Source organism: Ptiloglossa arizonensis, chromosome 4 (genome assembly GCF_051014685.1).
Source record: "Ptiloglossa arizonensis isolate GNS036 chromosome 4, iyPtiAriz1_principal, whole genome shotgun sequence".
Classification (NCBI taxonomy): domain Eukaryota; kingdom Metazoa; phylum Arthropoda; class Insecta; order Hymenoptera; family Colletidae; genus Ptiloglossa; species Ptiloglossa arizonensis.
In genome coordinates, this window is record NC_135051.1 from 11,104,266 (window position 1) to 11,122,314 (window position 18,049).

Genomic DNA, 18,049 nt, shown 5'->3' on the forward strand with positions numbered 1-18,049 from the left:
AATAGAACAATAGTAGAAAAGGTTCACTACAAAATTGAATTCTAGATTCTAAGGGCAAGTTATACAAACAGCAATTTAACTCAAAAATCGTTCTCATTCTAAAGCCGCCAGAAGCAAGACGCCACATGAGAAATGGACAAGAAAAAAGGGTAGATTTATCGCATCTACGAGTTTTTGAATGCAGAGCATTGCTACACATACCAAAAAAAGAAGTGTACCCAGTTCAACTCCTAAACACAAGAATGGATCTTCATAGTGTTGTTTTTCTTTCTACTTTGGATCGCTAGACAAGTGATGTGAGTTATTGATCCCCGTACGAGTCCCCAAATAACTGTTGTACTCGTGCGGTGTATTGATGTACATTTAAGAATATTATAAGTTACAGTATTATTGGTATTAGACGTGGTGTTCATGATTAGTTTCGCTTTTCACTAAGGGTGACTAAGCTAATCGTCTTGATGCCCTCGACACGTGTCTTTATCGTCTTTGTCACTTATGTCTTTTACTGGTCTTTCGTCTTAGTGCGTCTTTTCTAACTGTCTCGTCTTATTACATCTTTTTACTCATACCGTCCGCGACACGCTCTCCGGACACACTCTCCGCGTCATACTGTCTTATACTGTCTGTGACACACTGTGGACATACTGTACCGTATCCCAAACGTTCCTCTTGCACTCTATATAGCCACGCACATTCATTCTCTTTCATTACAATTCTCAGTCTCTCTCACTTCAGACATTCGGTCACGTTTGGCCATCCTAATCGTTCGTCTTTTCCAAACACTCTTCACTTTCTCCGAACCACATGTATTCCCTTTCGTCCTCATGCATTCTCACGCTCGGTCGTTTCACAAGACCTCCTGTAAAGGGATACTCGTGCCTCCCACGAAACCTAGCGAACAGATCGGTGCCAAGTGTTTATCCTAACTCAGGTCTGTTTGCACGCGCTATCTCGTTTAGGCCTGCGCTCAAAGCAGGCCCAAGCGGACACGGAAAATCCGATACCACAATAGGATGCTTTCTAAACTCTAATACTAAGAGTTGGTGCAAGAAATATAGAAAAAAAATATGAAAAGGTAGAGATGTAACCTTTATTGAAAATCAACTCGGTGGAGAAATACAACAAATTGAGGCTAATTTGAAATCTAACAAAGGAAACGGAAGCATATGGTGGAATTACGCATAAATCGGTGTGTCAAACACTGATGCAAAACATTAATTTTCTCATTTCTTATGGTTGACACACACATACATGCACAGACTTGCATTGAAGTTTTAGTTACCGGACAAAGTTATACCGATTTTTCTAGATTTTACGCCACAAATGCCATAACATTTGCGAAAACTAATAAAACCTGATATGAATTTTTCAAACTGGCCAAATTGAAAATCTTTCTGACATTCACCCTAGATGATTTTTGTTCTAAAACTAGCTAGAGAATCGTATATTAGGTAGCAAATTTGTATTAGACAAATCAGCTCTTTTTTAAACTTTGATGGCCATTTACAATCAATAAAAATTACAAAATTTAATAAAACAATACATTGGTATGTTTAGGAAACTTTTCTCTACCTTCTAAAATTAATCCAAACTTTTTAATGTTTTTATTTTTACGTAATACTTTCTATTTTTACCCAAAATTATGTATTTTTATAAAAACTCAAATGTTTCACAAACTTATTGTGATAGAACAATTCCGCTTCTGAGAAACTATTCAAAAATTACCTAGTGGATATTGTAAATTAAAATGTGTCAGACAATGTATAATATTTTGAGTATAAGTGATGTACGTTCTTTTCTTTATAAGTTGGAATTTCTAACTACTATGCAACTTCCAAAAACACATTTCTAATGGAAAAAGCATGAGACTATTCGTGCGAATCACACTTTATATAAACATGCACCTACTCACACGAGAAGTTTAAACTGCAGACTTTTAATTATTTCTCGCACATTAGCTGAAGACCTATTCGTACGTAGATAAGCATGTAAGCATGCCTTCGATGCGGATATGTGTACTGCCGGCGAAAAGTTTCCGACCACCTCGATATATGCAAATGATTCGCGAATTAATAAAAATGCGGCTACAATTTTGCATGCTTCTTAACGTCTAATCATAGGTAGATGTAGTGTAATACAAAAAATTACAAAAATTATGATTATAATGTCTTTATTGGCATCAATAGTATACAAATAACGTTAAACAGCCTTTTCGTTAAAGAATGAGCCTTTACGTCTTTTTAACGTTCCAATTAATCTGTGGATTCTATCGATTAATTTCGTTATTGTTGTTTGAAGAATATTTTTCCAAGCACTTTATAACATTTCTTGAAGTTCTTGTTTGGATCTTGATCACTGCTGTCTAATTCTTCTGTCCAGGTGATCCCAAAGCAATTCAATAGAGTTTAGATCCGGTGATTGAGCTCATTATTCCATATTTTTCAATATTCCCTCCTCTTCTTTTTCTTGAACAAATCCTTTGCAAACTTTGGACGTGTGTTATGGATCATGATCCTGCTATAGCACAAATCCTTGCCCGATTAGACGTAGTCCAGACGGAATTGCAAAACTTTCTAATATTTCTTTATAACGTTCCTTCTTCAACGTACCGTCTATAAGAACAAGGTCACATGTTCCTTTAGCCGAGAAACATCTCCAAACTTGAATTGAGCCACCAGCATGCTTTATTATGGATTCTAAACATGGTGACAAAACACGTCGTCTTGAACCAAATATTTCAAACTTTGATTCATCGGCCCAGAGGACTTTACTCCAGTCTTTTGATGTCCATGATTCATAAGTACAGGTCCACTGATATCGTTTCTTTTTATCAATTGATCTAAGTAATGTCAGTGACAAGTAATGGTCACTGCAATTTGCTCAAAGAAGCCTGCATCTCTCAAACGTGTTTTCACCGTATTTAATTCTGCACAAATTTCTGGCCCAGTTTTCTTACGATTTCTCTTGCTTAATAGCACAATGTGCTTATCTTTTGTTTGCGTGATAATCCGTGATCTGCCAGATCGTTTCTTGGATTCATAGAACCCTGTAGTTTGTTATCGCACAATGGCATCGTGTATTGTTGTTTTTGGTATTTTCAATTGGGCAGTATTATCATTCACTCTGATTTTCCTTCAGAATGCAAAGTGCACATAGCACTTCGTACTGTAACATTTAATTCTTTAGATTTTTTCATTTCTTCATATTTTCTATGAAGGAACAGTTCTCTGAGAAGTTTCTTTGCTGTACTGAGATCTGTCACTGATTTTTCGGTATTTATATTAATTTTTTGAATAAAATGTGGTTTATACTACTCAGGTAATAATTACCCTCAACTTATTACCCTAGAAGTTACCGAAATTTAGGTCTCAGTACTCAATAAAGCTTACTACTTTATCCTCACTCATATAGCTGAAATGTATTTCTTTTATGAAATAATCCTAATTAAGGTTTGTGGGATTCCCGGATGGTACAAACAGGTATCAAAACGATGAGAAATTTTACGAGTCAAATTATTATAACTTTCAGTTGAGTTAAAGTGAAAAGTTGTATTAATTGAAAAAAAGGAAGGTGGTCGGATACTTTCCGCCGGCAGTGTATATCTGTTAAAAAATACACAACTTATGCACGTAAAACAGTGATCTTAAACTATATATTATTTTAAATGATATATAGTTGCATCATAATTCTGAGGCACGATATGTATATATGTGTATACACAAACGGAAAGGGTTGTGAAGAATGGTTCTGTGTGAAAAAATAAGTAAAAAATGTATAACAAAATTTATTCATATAAGACTTTGTTTTCGTAAAAATTAACTTCGTATAATCTTCTGATACGCGTATACCTAATTATATTGTGGAACTTGACTTCATATGCTCATAATATAATGTCATGATTTATTGTCTTACTCTTTTACTATTTTTCTCAATGACAAGTTAAGAATTTATTCAACAAACGACACGAATGTTGAATTAACCGTGACAGTAATTTGATCACCGCCATTGCCAGATTTAACACTTTTCATGCGACTTTTTTCATGGGTTTTTATTAAATCAAGTTTATTTCAAAGATGACAAAAATATTCGGCATAGTTAAAAGCAAGGATTGTTTTAAATGCGTAATAATTTAAAGAGTACCTACAGCTATGTATTCAACAGCATGAGCATCATTTTGAACAATTTCTGCATTAATAAAGTGTATCTTAAAAATTACGTATCTTATTTTCATTTGCAAACCTACTCTAAGCAGACAGAGATAGATAACAGTACACAAAAACTGATAAGGAATCAAGATTACATATGATCTATATCAAGATACGTTTAATCGTGACTTATATAAGTGTACTTTAATCAGAATATTCAAAGTCAATTTTTTTGAAAACAAAGTCTCGTATGAACAAATTTTGTTCATATATTCGACTTATTTTATCACGTAGAATGCCCCCTTTTCGATTGTACTAAGATTACTCAGATAATAATGAATACCAGGCTATTTTAGACCACGGCCCACCATTGTTAAAATGGGAGAGAGTGATTTTTAGAAAAATTTTTAAAAGTTTTAATAACTAATCCGTGTACGCTTCATCGAATGATGATAGTTACAACTTTCGATACTGACCAGAAATCGATTTTTTAAAATGAAATACGATATTTTTGTTGCATATTCGAATTGTAAGCAAAAAAATATAAAAGTTTTGTCTCGAACATTAAAAATTAAATGCAATGTTTCCCAATAAGCGGATAGGCAAATATAGTCCAATTATACATACTTCTCGCTCGCCTGATCTCACCGTAATTGATTATTATTTGTGAGGAAAAATAAAAGATCTGGTATATCACGAACAAAATTAAAAAACAAAATATTTTCCGACAAGAGAAAATATGATGGAAAAAATAAGAGAAGCGATTCGATTGTTAAATGCTGATGAAATTCTTTGAGCTGTTGATTCCTTCTAAAACAGGATAAATCTCACACAATTGTGACCTATTTAGACACCAATGTTAAACATTTTTCCTGTTACATTTATTTTTCCAAGCTATGTGAGCTAAAATTAGATTTCTTGTTTATTTCCCCAAGTAATTTTTGTTTTGTTTTTTTTTTTTTTTATTTCTATAGTTTATTTTTCTTTATTTATTAATTTATTTAAGAAAAATTCCAATTTTTATTCTGTAACTTGCTCAAATTCGTTAATAAAAATAAAATTTTTAGTTTGAAAAATGTAAATTCATACATTGAAGATCATTTTCCGTCCGATGAAAGCATTTTCGAGAAAAATGTTTGAGACAAAACTTTCATATATTTTTGCGCACCATTCGAACATGGAACAAAAACACCATGTTTCACTTTAAAAAAAAAACTGACTTTCGATGTGAAAGTTCCATTTCTGGTCGGTACGAAAAGTTGCAACTACCAAAATTCGATAGAGTCTACTCGGAATGATTAATAAAATATTTTTAATTTTCAATAAAAATCATTCCCCTTCATTTTAATAGGAGTGGTCTAAAATACCCATATATTATATTATACTATGTTTTTCATGTATTATATTAATATATTTTATATACGCGTGTGTGTATGTATTACGTAGTTAATAAATTTCTATAGTAAAGATCGCTATTATAAATATGTAAGATTGATACGTAATGTATTTTTTAATAGATATATATATTATTTACATATTTTTACACAAAAAATTTGCATGTTTTGCAGTTTTTTCCAATCACAATGTCCAATGTTTCCATTATTTTAAGGAGTGCATAAAATCTTTCATTAAATATTGCAGTAGCCAAATGGAATGCAATTTCAATCGTTTTTGAACCACAGTGGAGATGTTTAGTTTGTTTGAGTTTTGTGTAAATCCACCTAAACACCTTATTAGTAGATCATTTCTAGACAAATCCTCATAAATTGGCAAGAGATAACTTTGAACACGTTTTGAAAAGGCATGTTGGTGGTCCAATTCATGAAATTTTCCTGTCACTTCTACAACTCGCCATTTGCACTAACCCTTAGTTCCTGATGGACAATACTGATGTTGCGGATTTTCATTAGTTGAATATATATGGCAGTAAGTAGCTAATACAGCTTTTTTCATCTCATTCACAGAATCTGGATGTCTTCTAATTGTAAATCCATAGTACATCATTAATTTTTAGATCAGTGCATCTATTAGTTGACCATGTTTTCCAAATTTTTCCTTTTTCTTAATATTTGTAAGTCATGTACCTATCCTTTTTTCTACATGAATCACATTTCCTAAACATCACAGACACGTGCCTAGGACGCTATATGCCCACTTATCGTTGATCACTTATTTTTTCAGGGTCTGACACATTTCACTAAATAGGCTATAATTTCGTTATTTTTTCAAAATTGACTTAAAAATTTTAGAAATATGTTTAGGAATTGTCATACTTTTAATTTATGGAACCAAAAGAAATTGATTTTTTAGACCTATTCCACAAGAATCCCCCTTTAATCAAGTTTAGGAACTGAAAGGGCCTGGTGAATACTTAATCCATCAATAATTTCTACTAACCTATGGGGTTTCACTTAAGCTATAAAGAAGTTGATATGACACTATGAGCACTACTTCCAACCAAGAACTTCCAGTTTTTAGAATTGGTCAATTGGTGCTTTGATTATGTGTAAACTGCTTCCCTTTAGAAATCAAGCTCCAAGACAGTGTTAGAATAGTGTGCAAGCTTACTGTTTATGTTAATAAACGATATTCTACAATGTCAATGCATTATCTAAAGTGACCAAATGAGCCCTTAATCATTTTCTAATGACAATTACATAGGTCATTATTCATGGATAGTAACTCAGATATTAAACAGAAAAGATGTAAATTGTTATATTGAATTAATAGATATGTATTATAGTTATTACATTCACTAAACTTGTCTAAAAGGAATAAAAGAAATTTAGAACATGTTTACAAACAATAACCTACCATTTCAGAAGATATGAATAATCAAATAATTAATGCTAATGCTAATATTTCACCAGAAACAATTAAAATATCAACAATCCATCATTGGCCATGTTAGATAATAAATCATTGTCAAAAGATATCATTTTGAGCATTTATCAACATAAACATTAAAGTCACATACTATTCTAATAGCTGTCCTTGATCACTATTACAGAGTTCAAGGGTAATTAGAGATTATAATTCCAACATCTGCTACATTAGATGTCAGTAACCTCCTTCCAGTGAAAGAGCTATGACAGTGAATAGGTGCTACACTCATTTAAACAACTCTCTTATAACTATTACCTTAATGTATCCTTTTTAATAAAATGCAAAAATCTTTTACAGATGTATTTTAAACCAATCCAAAATATAATTTGTTAAAATCATACAGTTATATATTGTGTATATGGGCTATAATAAACACTTAAATTCAATTTGAAAAGTTCTTTAGACCAGGAGATATGACTTTTCGTTGAGAACTACAGGCGAAATAGTTACCAATTCTTACATTATAATATGCAAGAAAAAAAAATACGTTTTCATGTAACAAATATTCTGATCTTGAAAAATTCTAAAAACTTTTATAAAAATTTGTTGTTGAAACATTAGATGTTCTGATTTTAGTAGAACATTCGATATTACCAATGTCTACTATTTGACATCTATATTTACTCTTCCAAATTTGATAACGAATTTTACCGATTTATTGTAAAAGCCTTAAATGTTATAAATAAAATATAATCTATTTGCATTTTTTAACAAATTCTATTAGACAAGTTGTTTTCCAAATGGATGACCAAATTTTACAAGCAAATTCTACTAATTATAAGTCATAAAAAATCATATGAACATAGAGTCCAAAAATGTTTCATTTCAGTTATATAATCAAGAATATTCTTAATCTTATTGTGGAAGTATTTCGAAATTTTACTATCTATTAAATGTTAATGCGAAATATAGATTATTGCAGATAAAACTAATTTTTTGACATTTTTTTACACAAGTATTCTTATAAAACTCCATTATGAATAAAACAACTGATTATAACTTAATAAAGAAACTAATACTCGTTCATATAGTTTTCATGCTTATAATAAGTAAAATATGATCCTAATGTTTGGCCATCTACTTTAGGACCATCCTATATATACAGGATAAGTCATCTAAAGCGTGACGAGCTCCTTTTTCGAAACTACTGCGGATATCGATATGCCCTTTCTTTTTAAATAAAATGATATACAGAAGCTAATCGTTTCAGATACAAAAGACATGAAATCTTCAAGGAGTTAATGGGATGGGACCTATTCTTTTTTAGTTAAAATGACATATTAATTTTTTATTATTTCAATAGCTCTTATCATACCTAATAACGTTTAATCTACACAATGAAGCTGACAATCAGTGTTGAAAGACGCTGGCAAGCTTCATTATATATATTAAATATTATTATGTATTATAAGAGCTATTGAAATAAAAAATTATTATGCTATTCCATTCTTAAAAAATAGGGATTACATTCCCTTAACTCCTTAAAAACACAACCCTCACTTTTTTTGTATCTGAATTAGCCCCTGCATATCATTTAATTTAAAAAGTGGCATATTGATATCTACAATAGTTTAAAAAAAAAAAAAAAAAAAAACTAATTTCACTTTACATGACTCACCTTGCATATAGAAAATGTTTCAATATTAAAATATATCAATAATCACTTTGCTTATGGTTGTTATACAATTTTTTTATTCTTGTTATACCTTTGGTGCCAAATCAATATTGAATTTTCTGTATTCCTTTCTTATACGATCTGTACTCCATTGTTTCACATTCTCTTTTTTTTCAATTTTATCGTCATCTGCTTTCTCATCACCACTACCACTGCCATCACCAGTACTATCGGTTTGAGTATCTTTTGAGGAAACCACTGGCAAATCAGCTTCACTGTGATAAAAAGATGGTTGAACTTCTGAATTATATTAGAAAAAAGAAACATCAAAAATATGTATATTATAAGTAAAAACTTACTTTGAAATATACCAGGTTTCTTCAATATTTTTGACAGTAGCATATACATCACTGGCTGGTAGAAATGTCTCTCCTGGTTCCAAATCTAGTCCACACATATCGATGGTATTATTTTTGGATATTTTCAAGTCCTCTATCCATTTTTGTAGACCATCGAAATTAAATGTTGCCCAGAGGCCACCATAATACTCATTACTACAAAGTAATTTCTTAATCATACTTATTATCGATTAAATATAATATCTATTTAATTTGTTACTTTTAATAATTATATACTATAAAATTTATACATGTATGATAATAATACTCATTAATTAAAGAAACTTAATTAATGGCGATAATTAGAAATTTTTATTTATTATTTCTCTTGTTTGTACAATATAGTATTTTTAATAAATACAAATTCATAAACATATACTTAGGTAAACTAAATGTAAATAACATATTCGAAGAAAAGATTGTATTTATACTCTGTCATAAAAATATTCAAATGCCACAATAAGTTTGATCTTATATTCTTTATTTTAAATAAATATACAATAAACAAAAAAATGTATTACATTATGTTACAGTACAGTTTTTAATTGACAGAAATGCAAAAACATTATATTTATTATATACAGTTATTTAAATAATAGAAGGGATACACAAAAATTGCCAATTTTTAATGAAAAATTAATATTTTGTGAGATATACTTTTGTTATATTGTATCTTATGAGCAGATTTGGCATCTTAGAAATAAGTTTTTTAAATAATTGATATCAATATGCTGACATTATTTATAAAACGTTTTTTAACCTTTCTTTTGAATTTATGTCAATTTTCCAATTTTTTGTTGCAATTCATCCCATAAATTTTTAATAGGCTTTAGCTTAAGGGATTAAAGAAATAGTTATGAACATTTATACAATCATATAACAAGAATTCTTGAGCAATTCATATTTTGTGTTTTGGATTGTTGTCCTAATAAAACTTAAATTTTTGTTCTAATTTCTATGTTCTTAGTACTCTTTGCTAAATTGTTGTTCAACATGTCTATATATATATTTTTATTCCGTATGTTATCAATAAGTACCAATTTATCTACTATAGAGTACCTATAGAGGTACAAATACACCCTTGTACCATTACAAATCCACCATTGTGTTTTGTAATTAATTGTAATTGTTTGGATTAAATTTTTTTTTTTGCTTTCAGTCATACTCTCATCTTTCTACCACTCCTAAAGTTGCTACATTTGTTTTCATCAATAAAAATAACAGAATTCTGTTATTCAATTTCTCTTATTAAGTTTTCCTTTGCCGTCTTTTTTAACTAATTAGTGCATTATTGGCTTTCCAATAAAAACAAATATTTAGATATTTTAAACAATTTAATAAAAAGTGCTACCAACATGGAAAATAGAAAAAGATTTAAGTTATACCAAGTCAACGATTCAAAATTCATAACACAGATTATTTAGATACTCTTGTTATGTCATTGTACAAATGTCCTACAACCAACTCCATAATCCTCTGTGCTGAATCCTATTGAAAACTGATGGAATAAATTAGATCAATAATTGAAGTCAGTTTTACAAATTCATTTAAAAATTATTTCCAAGATACCAACATGCTTATGACAGGTTCTCCAACAAAAAGGGTATACCACAAAATATTAATTGCTAATTAAAAACTGTCATTTTTATTTTAAATGTTTAATTTGTGTAGTCTTCAAATATTTTTATATCAGAATTTGATACTTTTGCATTTTTTTATTATTTAAATAACTATAAACACTATATTAAAAGTTTTTACACTTTTATTAAGCAGAAACTGTACTATTAGATAATATTTTTTCTTCATTTCATACTTACTTGAAATACTGGAAACAGGATCAAAATTATACTGGTGTCAAATTATAAGATATAAATTATATTCTTTAGGTTTTCAATTATCTACTTCTCCCTACTCTCTCTGTATGTATCTAACCCTCTTTAGAAAAAAATAAAATTAACTAACTCACTTTTTACTACTAATTACTTGACTAAAAAAACATTAAAATTAATAGTAATTTTGTACATTTATCCATTTTATTCATTTCCATCAAGAAACAGAATGTCTTGAATTACCCATATTATTGAATGCAGAATAATCTACAAATAACAACCTCTATAAAACTCATTTCCATCAATAACCTGAATACGCTACAGGTTATACATAATATCGACATTTGCCTAAAGAGATCCGTAGATAAAAGTTTGACTTTTTAATGAAGTTTCACAGGGTGATAAAGCATGAAATACTGAAGTTAATAATTATGATTTGATGGATCCACAGTTAATGGTTTAAGAGATTAAACCATTACAAACCATTATAAAGGATATGTATTTTCAATGTTTTAGCAGTTGCTTATCTGCTAAAGTACAAGCACAATTCTAATTAAGAGCATAGTGTAGCTAGTAAAACTACCTGGTAATCCTTACCATATATATGCTGTTATCCTTCTGACTTCAGTTTCATCTATGTTAAAGCATTTTTTGATTATATATATTTGTTTGTTGTTCATGCTTTTTTCTTATTATGCAGCCCTCTCATTATTTATATTTGAGAATTAAAACTAAATCATAAATGCAAATCAAAGAGAATTCTCATTTGAGTATATGAAGATACTCGAAAGTAACCAAATTATATTGTTTCAAATATAAATAATAAGTGGGTTGCATAATAAAAAGAAAAGCTATGAACAAAAAAAAAAATATATTATTGGAAAAAAGTTCCAATTGCATTTAAACTTCTAGTCAAAAAAGTAGCAGCATGGTAGACAGGTATTTAAACACCTATGCTATGTTTTTAGTTGAAAATTGTGTTTGTACTTTAGCAGATAAGCAGCCACCAAAACATTAAAATTAAGTATTTATTAACTATTAACCATATAACTATCAAATAATAATCACAGGCTTCGACATTTCATGTTCTTTGATTGTACAATATCTTATTGAAAAGTCAAACTTTATCTACCTACCTGTTAGATGATAATTGGTCTTATTATCAAAATTTCACTTTTTCCAGATCACTACATTCCATGCAAATTGTTTTACACTCAATGTTATAGATAACTCCATATTTAACAATTATTCCATGCACAATGAAATAGGTTACATATTTCACATAGAATATTCTACTTTAATGTAAATAGATTAAAAATATTTAAATAAAACAATAATTAAACAACATAAGACACAAAAATATAATATCAAGTTATACATATTGTATAATTTATATAATAAATTGGTAATCAAATTTATTATTTTTCTGTATTCAATATTTCTATTACTTTTGCATTAAAAAGCTATTTATATGGAGATACTCAAAAATAACCAAATTATATTGTTTTAAACACGTTTTATTAGAGTTTATAATTTCATATTTTAATCTCCTTCAAGCTACTCTTCATTTGAGTCAATACAATTCTTTCAACATTTTTTTTACTGTTGAAAACAGTTTAGGAATTCTTCAATGGAAATACTATTTATGGTCTTCAATGATTTTTGTTTCATTTTGTATACATCAATAAATCCCTTCCCTTTTACTAGAGAGTATGCAAAAATAACCAAAATTTATTTTTTGTTATGTGATCAGGATTCTATACAAGAAACTTGTTCCTTCTGGACAGACAGTGAATCATTATTATCTCAATTTTTTGAAAAGACTTCATGAGTACACAATGAAAATGGCTAGCCTTGCTGTCTAACAGTTCTTGGCAAAAAACAATATGGGGTTTGTTCCCTGCCCTCCCTATTTGTTCCATCTGGTTCCATATGATATTTTTTTATTTCCATGAATGAAGAAAACTGTAAAAGGAAAGCAGTTTGTTGATGTAGATGAAGTGAAAGAAACATCACAACAAGTTATAAACATTCTTTCCATTGAAGAGAGTTCCAAAACTGTTTTCATCAGTCGAAATAATATTAGAACAACTATATCGACTTACATGGATAATATTTTAAAGCAGATTAAAATATGAAATTGTAAACTTTAATAAAAGTATTTAAAAATATACAATTCCAGATAATTTTTAATATCTCCACATATATATAAAACATAATTTTTAATTAGCAAATGCTACAAACTTGTATAACATACAATTAAATATGCAATAGGAATATATACTTATTTGTACTTTTCACATTTTTGTTTGATGTCTGGAACTAATAGGTGAAGAATTTGTAAATTATATGTGCATAATGTAACTTTCAAAATTAAATTACCAGGACTGATATTTTTTATTGTATATACAAAATCATGTACAAGCACATATATATATACATATATATATATATAGATATATATATAAAAATATTTGAAGCTTTGAAATACTTTTTTAGATTATAAGGAAAAAATATTAAAAAATAGCAAAAATAAAGCAAAAAGCAGTTGAACAAGAGAGAGGGATATAGGGGAATGTAGAGAGTCGTACATACCTGTCTAGGTGAAGGACCTTTTTACCGATTCTACTCGCGGCGGCTGCGACAATGGACTCCGTCATACCTACATAAAATTGTCAAATCATTATGGATATCAATCATACAAAAATTGACAAAATAAATGAGACATATATTCCAAAAATCAATACCCGTTCCCACGACGATGACATCGTACTTAGTCGGCAGATCGCCTTCCATGGCTTCTAGTTACAAATTGCAATACAATAAAGGATTGTGAACACAAATAATCTCAATATTTCTGATAGAATGTATAAGGAATCAATTCATTTCTATCGAATTCAGTAAATTCTACTGAGTGAAAGGCCACTCCCGTTGTTTCTCCTTCACTTTGAACTTTCACTGGTTCACGACACGTTCGAAACTCCAATTTGACAGAACAAGACGCTGCAAGTCGTAACCGAACACACTGCTGATTAGGGATAGGTAACTCTCAGGATTTTAGCGAATCCTTGTGCAGCGCCGCAGGTGACTGAGCTACAGAATTAAATAAAGATGAGGCGAAGCTGGCAACGAGAAAAGCAGCATTGAGGTAGGATATGCGTAGCGGGAAATTTGAATTCTATATCAGTTTCGTGCTTCTACGCATTATTTATTACTCTACTAACACAACTGCTACAATATAAGCATTACATCTGTAAAAAAACAAATGGCAGTAACATTGATAGAATTTTAAATAATGAAACATGATGTAATTAAATTATAAACAAGTATCAATGATATTAAGCACACACCATAGTATAAATAAGAATTTAATAACCTTTTCAATATTAATAAATGAGAAGTTTTTTATATTAACACCTCAATAACAGCTCAATTTCCTCTTTCTCACTGCGTAGGACAAATACGTTACGTACAAAACCATAATTTAGTTCCAAACGAGAATTTAAGTAAAGTTACGCATACGTAGGTATACAGATTCATGCCAATCGCACCGTAGAATCGATCAGTGATAAGAATAAAACATATTTTCTGTTTAAAATATATTACATTATATGTATTACAATTTATTAATGATAAACTTTTAATGAACAGTTTAAAAAATGTAAGATAGCCTTATTGATCTATGTTGATTCAGATACTACAAAATTGTACTGTAAATATATAAATACATATAAACTCATTATACTCATATATAAGTAATTAAAACAAAATAACTGACAAACTCATATAATATGTTTAATATTTATTTGTCGTATGTAAATAGAAGTGCCAATTTTTACAACATTTTATTATTTGTAACACTCAAAACCAGCGCGCGTTGTTATCAAAAGTATAATAATAGAGTACTAATACGTATAGCGATAATAATTTGTGTCATGAGAGGGAAACGTTACCAGCTTCTGTTGCTTTTTTATTAGGAGCACGTAGCTCGGTCTCGCGCACATCGCGCATGGTTGTTTGCACAGAAATATTATGCAGCTAATCCCGTTGGTGGAGCGATTTCATCCCTTCGAAAATTTAAATCTACGTAAAATAAGTCGCATAAAGTAACAGAAAATGAAAATACTCCGTCACGACTTATGGGTCACTTCACGTGAAGTAGAATATTTTTAAGAGTACCATCTCGGATATTATTAAACCTTAGATATGTGATTTTCAGTTATATTTAAATATATCACAAAGAATTTAAAAAAATTTTTAAAGACTTTTAAAGACTACCAACTCTTTTCAATAAATTGTAACTGTTAAACTAGCAAATGGATGAAAATGAGTTTTTGGGTCTGCACAGTGAAGACGTAGTACTAAACAAAAATAGTTCTAAATCAAACTTAACCATTTTTTTTTAATTGTTTTAAATAAACATGACTTTTTAATAGCAGGCCACAATTGGAAAAATCGAAAAAATAAAATTATAATTCTATTTGTTCTTTTTATAGTGGGATTTAGTAGTAATTGCCAAACGACTATACCTACCATTGTTAGATAGGGTTTGTGATCGCAGAAAAAAGCCATGATCTTTCACTTTCTCTCGCTACCGAGTATGATTCTCACCACCCTTGGCGGCAAGAGATCCACCCCCATTATCCCGATGAGGACATGGTGCTCATTCGCCCAGACGGGGCATGTACACCTCCAATGTATGTTACGCCGTGTCATAGTCCGCTGGAGAGTGCCAGCAACGCAACGTAACCTCTTTGCCTATATAATAGAGGTATTGTCCGAAACAATCATACCCGGTAGCAACTGCACCATACAGAAGTGAGTGTGCCGTAGTCTCAGCCCAGCTATTCCAACATGAGTGACTAGTTAGCACCGACAGTTTTCTGGTCGAATGTCCGTTCGGCCAACTGCTAAGATCACTACTATCATTGCTAACGTTTGAGGGCTTCCACCTCCAGTCTCGTCAGGACCACTCCGCTCATGAGACTCGCAGCTTTAATAGAAAGTCACGTGCAAGCCCATAAGTCCCTCCGGGGTTGCAACTTATTTTGTGTGCTATAGTATTACACAGTTTGATGATTCCGAAATATATGACGGTAGGCAGCGGTGTCCTTCTTCGTCATCAAAGAGCTGCATAGGGCCATGGAGAGTTAGGAGTTAAGGATCGTGGCTGCCATGATAGTATGCAGAGATCATAAGTTGCCAACAAATCAGATTAGTCATCCCACCTCGAAGTACACGCGTTTTTCTTATTGGCTAAAGTGATCACATACAATTCGTATATGTTAGCGATCACGCAGTTTGAAGAGAATTTTAAATACGATGACCAAATGATTACTTGGTTTTTGATGAATTTATGATAGGGGACTAGCTTGTGTGGCTAAAGAGGATATTGAATGAAACCCCAGACGGTCATCAATGGCTAGTGTCTTGAAGTCACATAGCTATCGGACGTCCAGGGATGGATTGTTTGGAAGAACCCATGAGAAAGTTTAGAAGTCGCAAACAGTCTGACGTTGCATTGTCTAATAATAGGACTTTGTTCTTAGAGAATGTAGTTACACAGTGGGGAAGGCAATGTTACTTTCTGGCAAGAGAATCGTGATGAACCATCAAATGCGAAAAATCAAGTTTGATTTTCTAACATCAAAGGTGAGATAGGCAATCTTTGTGCCCATATGATTATATCCTCTCGTAAAATATTCAATAATACTCGTAAAGAAAGTTCGATATGAAATACACGAGAGTATCCTAAAGTACACCTGCGAGTGGATCCACGAATCTACTTGTGAATAGTGCAATTCCTTTAGACAAACTTGTTTGTCAAGTGCTGGAGAAAATTGGTGCCAGCGTTGCTTCGTATCTATTGAACGGAAGAACAATTGATTTGTCTCCGAAACACATGGTGTAAATTGGTAGAACAAATTATAGTGAAACACGCAGAATAACAACTTCTGACAATTTCCACATACGTGTTACAAGGTGGAGCAAAGGAGTGGTATCAAAGTTGGAAAGGTCAGTCGTCTACCTGGATGAAATTTTTTAAGGATACAGATGACGTTTTTGTGACAACGAAAAACCAGCGATACGGCAATCGTGTATGTTGAATACACACATACAAAACTGCAGAACCTTCAACAGACTCGTCTTACGTTTAAGACGGAGTAATTACTCGAACTCATCATAGGAGCGATTATTGACGAGAACTTATATCAAATATTATATAATGGACAATATAAAGAGATCTCTCAACTACTGATTAATTTAGCTTAATTTATAAAACCCGTTACGAAGTTAAAAATGAGCGAAGAACATAAAAAACAACTTTGAAGAAAGAAAATTGCAAAGAAACGGTATTTTTCGTGTGATGAGTTCAAGCATTTAGAGGTTAAGCCCTAAAAGAAAACAAATTAACATATGTGATGATCTGGCGGATATCTGTCGGAAACCGTTTCCAAGGTTGCCTCGAACCAAGATTCAAACGGCAGATTCGGTCGGCACACCGTCTAGACTTGGACAGATGTTTTTCATTCCGAGGTTCAGGATGGCCACAGCCAGCTCCTCCTTGGGAACCACCAGATCGATGGATCAGATGTTTGAATCCATTGGGAGACACGGCTTCCTCTTCTCAAATATGGGAAAGAGGAGCTTTGACTCTGAGCAGCTAGGGGTTAAGACTCTCGGTAATCAGGAGCGTCCTTGTTTATTCAACAGTGATCTGAAGGGATGTATGAGTATCCAAGGGGCGCCCTCATGAATCCTGTTTGAGGATCTGAAGAAACTCTTTTCAACGTTTAAGTAGCTCATCAACGTACTCTACATACTTTGTGTTGTACTGTAAAACGGAGTCAGAAAATATTTGTATTTTTTATACTTCCAGACAGTTTTCATGGACGTACTGGTATTTGGAATACTCATTTTCATTTCGTAACAATTATTTCGTCGTTTTTTTTTTTTTAATTTTTATAGCTGGTCTTGTATTAATATTACAACTTCCTTCGCTTCGCTACGTCTTCCACTTATTTTTATATTATCTTTTTTATAATGGGTCTGCACTGTGAAAACGACGAATATATACTGACTAAAACGAAGAAAAAAAATCCAAATGCTTCAGCTCATTTTAATAGAATTGGTCCGGTTGAGGTAAAGAACGGTTAAGTTCGGATAAAGAGTGAC

At 31.1% G+C, this 18,049-nt stretch overlaps 1 protein-coding gene and 1 long non-coding RNA gene across 3 annotated transcripts in view; both read right to left on the reverse strand.

Moving 5' to 3' along the window:
• Rep (Rab escort protein) overlaps positions 1-13,943 on the reverse strand; it is a 32,191-nt gene extending 18,248 nt beyond the window's left edge. The window contains exons 1-4 of one of the 2 annotated variants that reach the window (XM_076308356.1): positions 13,621-13,939; positions 13,469-13,535; positions 9,006-9,200; positions 8,738-8,921 (exon numbers count right to left, since the gene is read on the reverse strand). In XM_076308356.1, the coding sequence (XP_076164471.1) occupies positions 8,738-8,921; positions 9,006-9,200; positions 13,469-13,535; positions 13,621-13,669 (495 nt within the window). In that variant the 5' untranslated portion in view covers positions 13,670-13,939. Of the gene's footprint in view, positions 1-8,737; positions 8,922-9,005; positions 9,201-13,468; positions 13,536-13,620 lie in introns of both variants that reach the window. The other variant, XM_076308357.1, reaches the window with a different exon arrangement.
• Positions 2,193-6,825, reverse strand: LOC143145206 (uncharacterized). The gene is made up of 2 exons (XR_012991637.1): positions 6,011-6,825; positions 2,193-2,612 (listed from the first exon to the last, which is right to left on the reverse strand). It is a non-coding gene; the product is annotated as an uncharacterized LOC143145206 (long non-coding RNA).
• Positions 13,944-18,049: the final 4,106 nt, after the last annotated feature.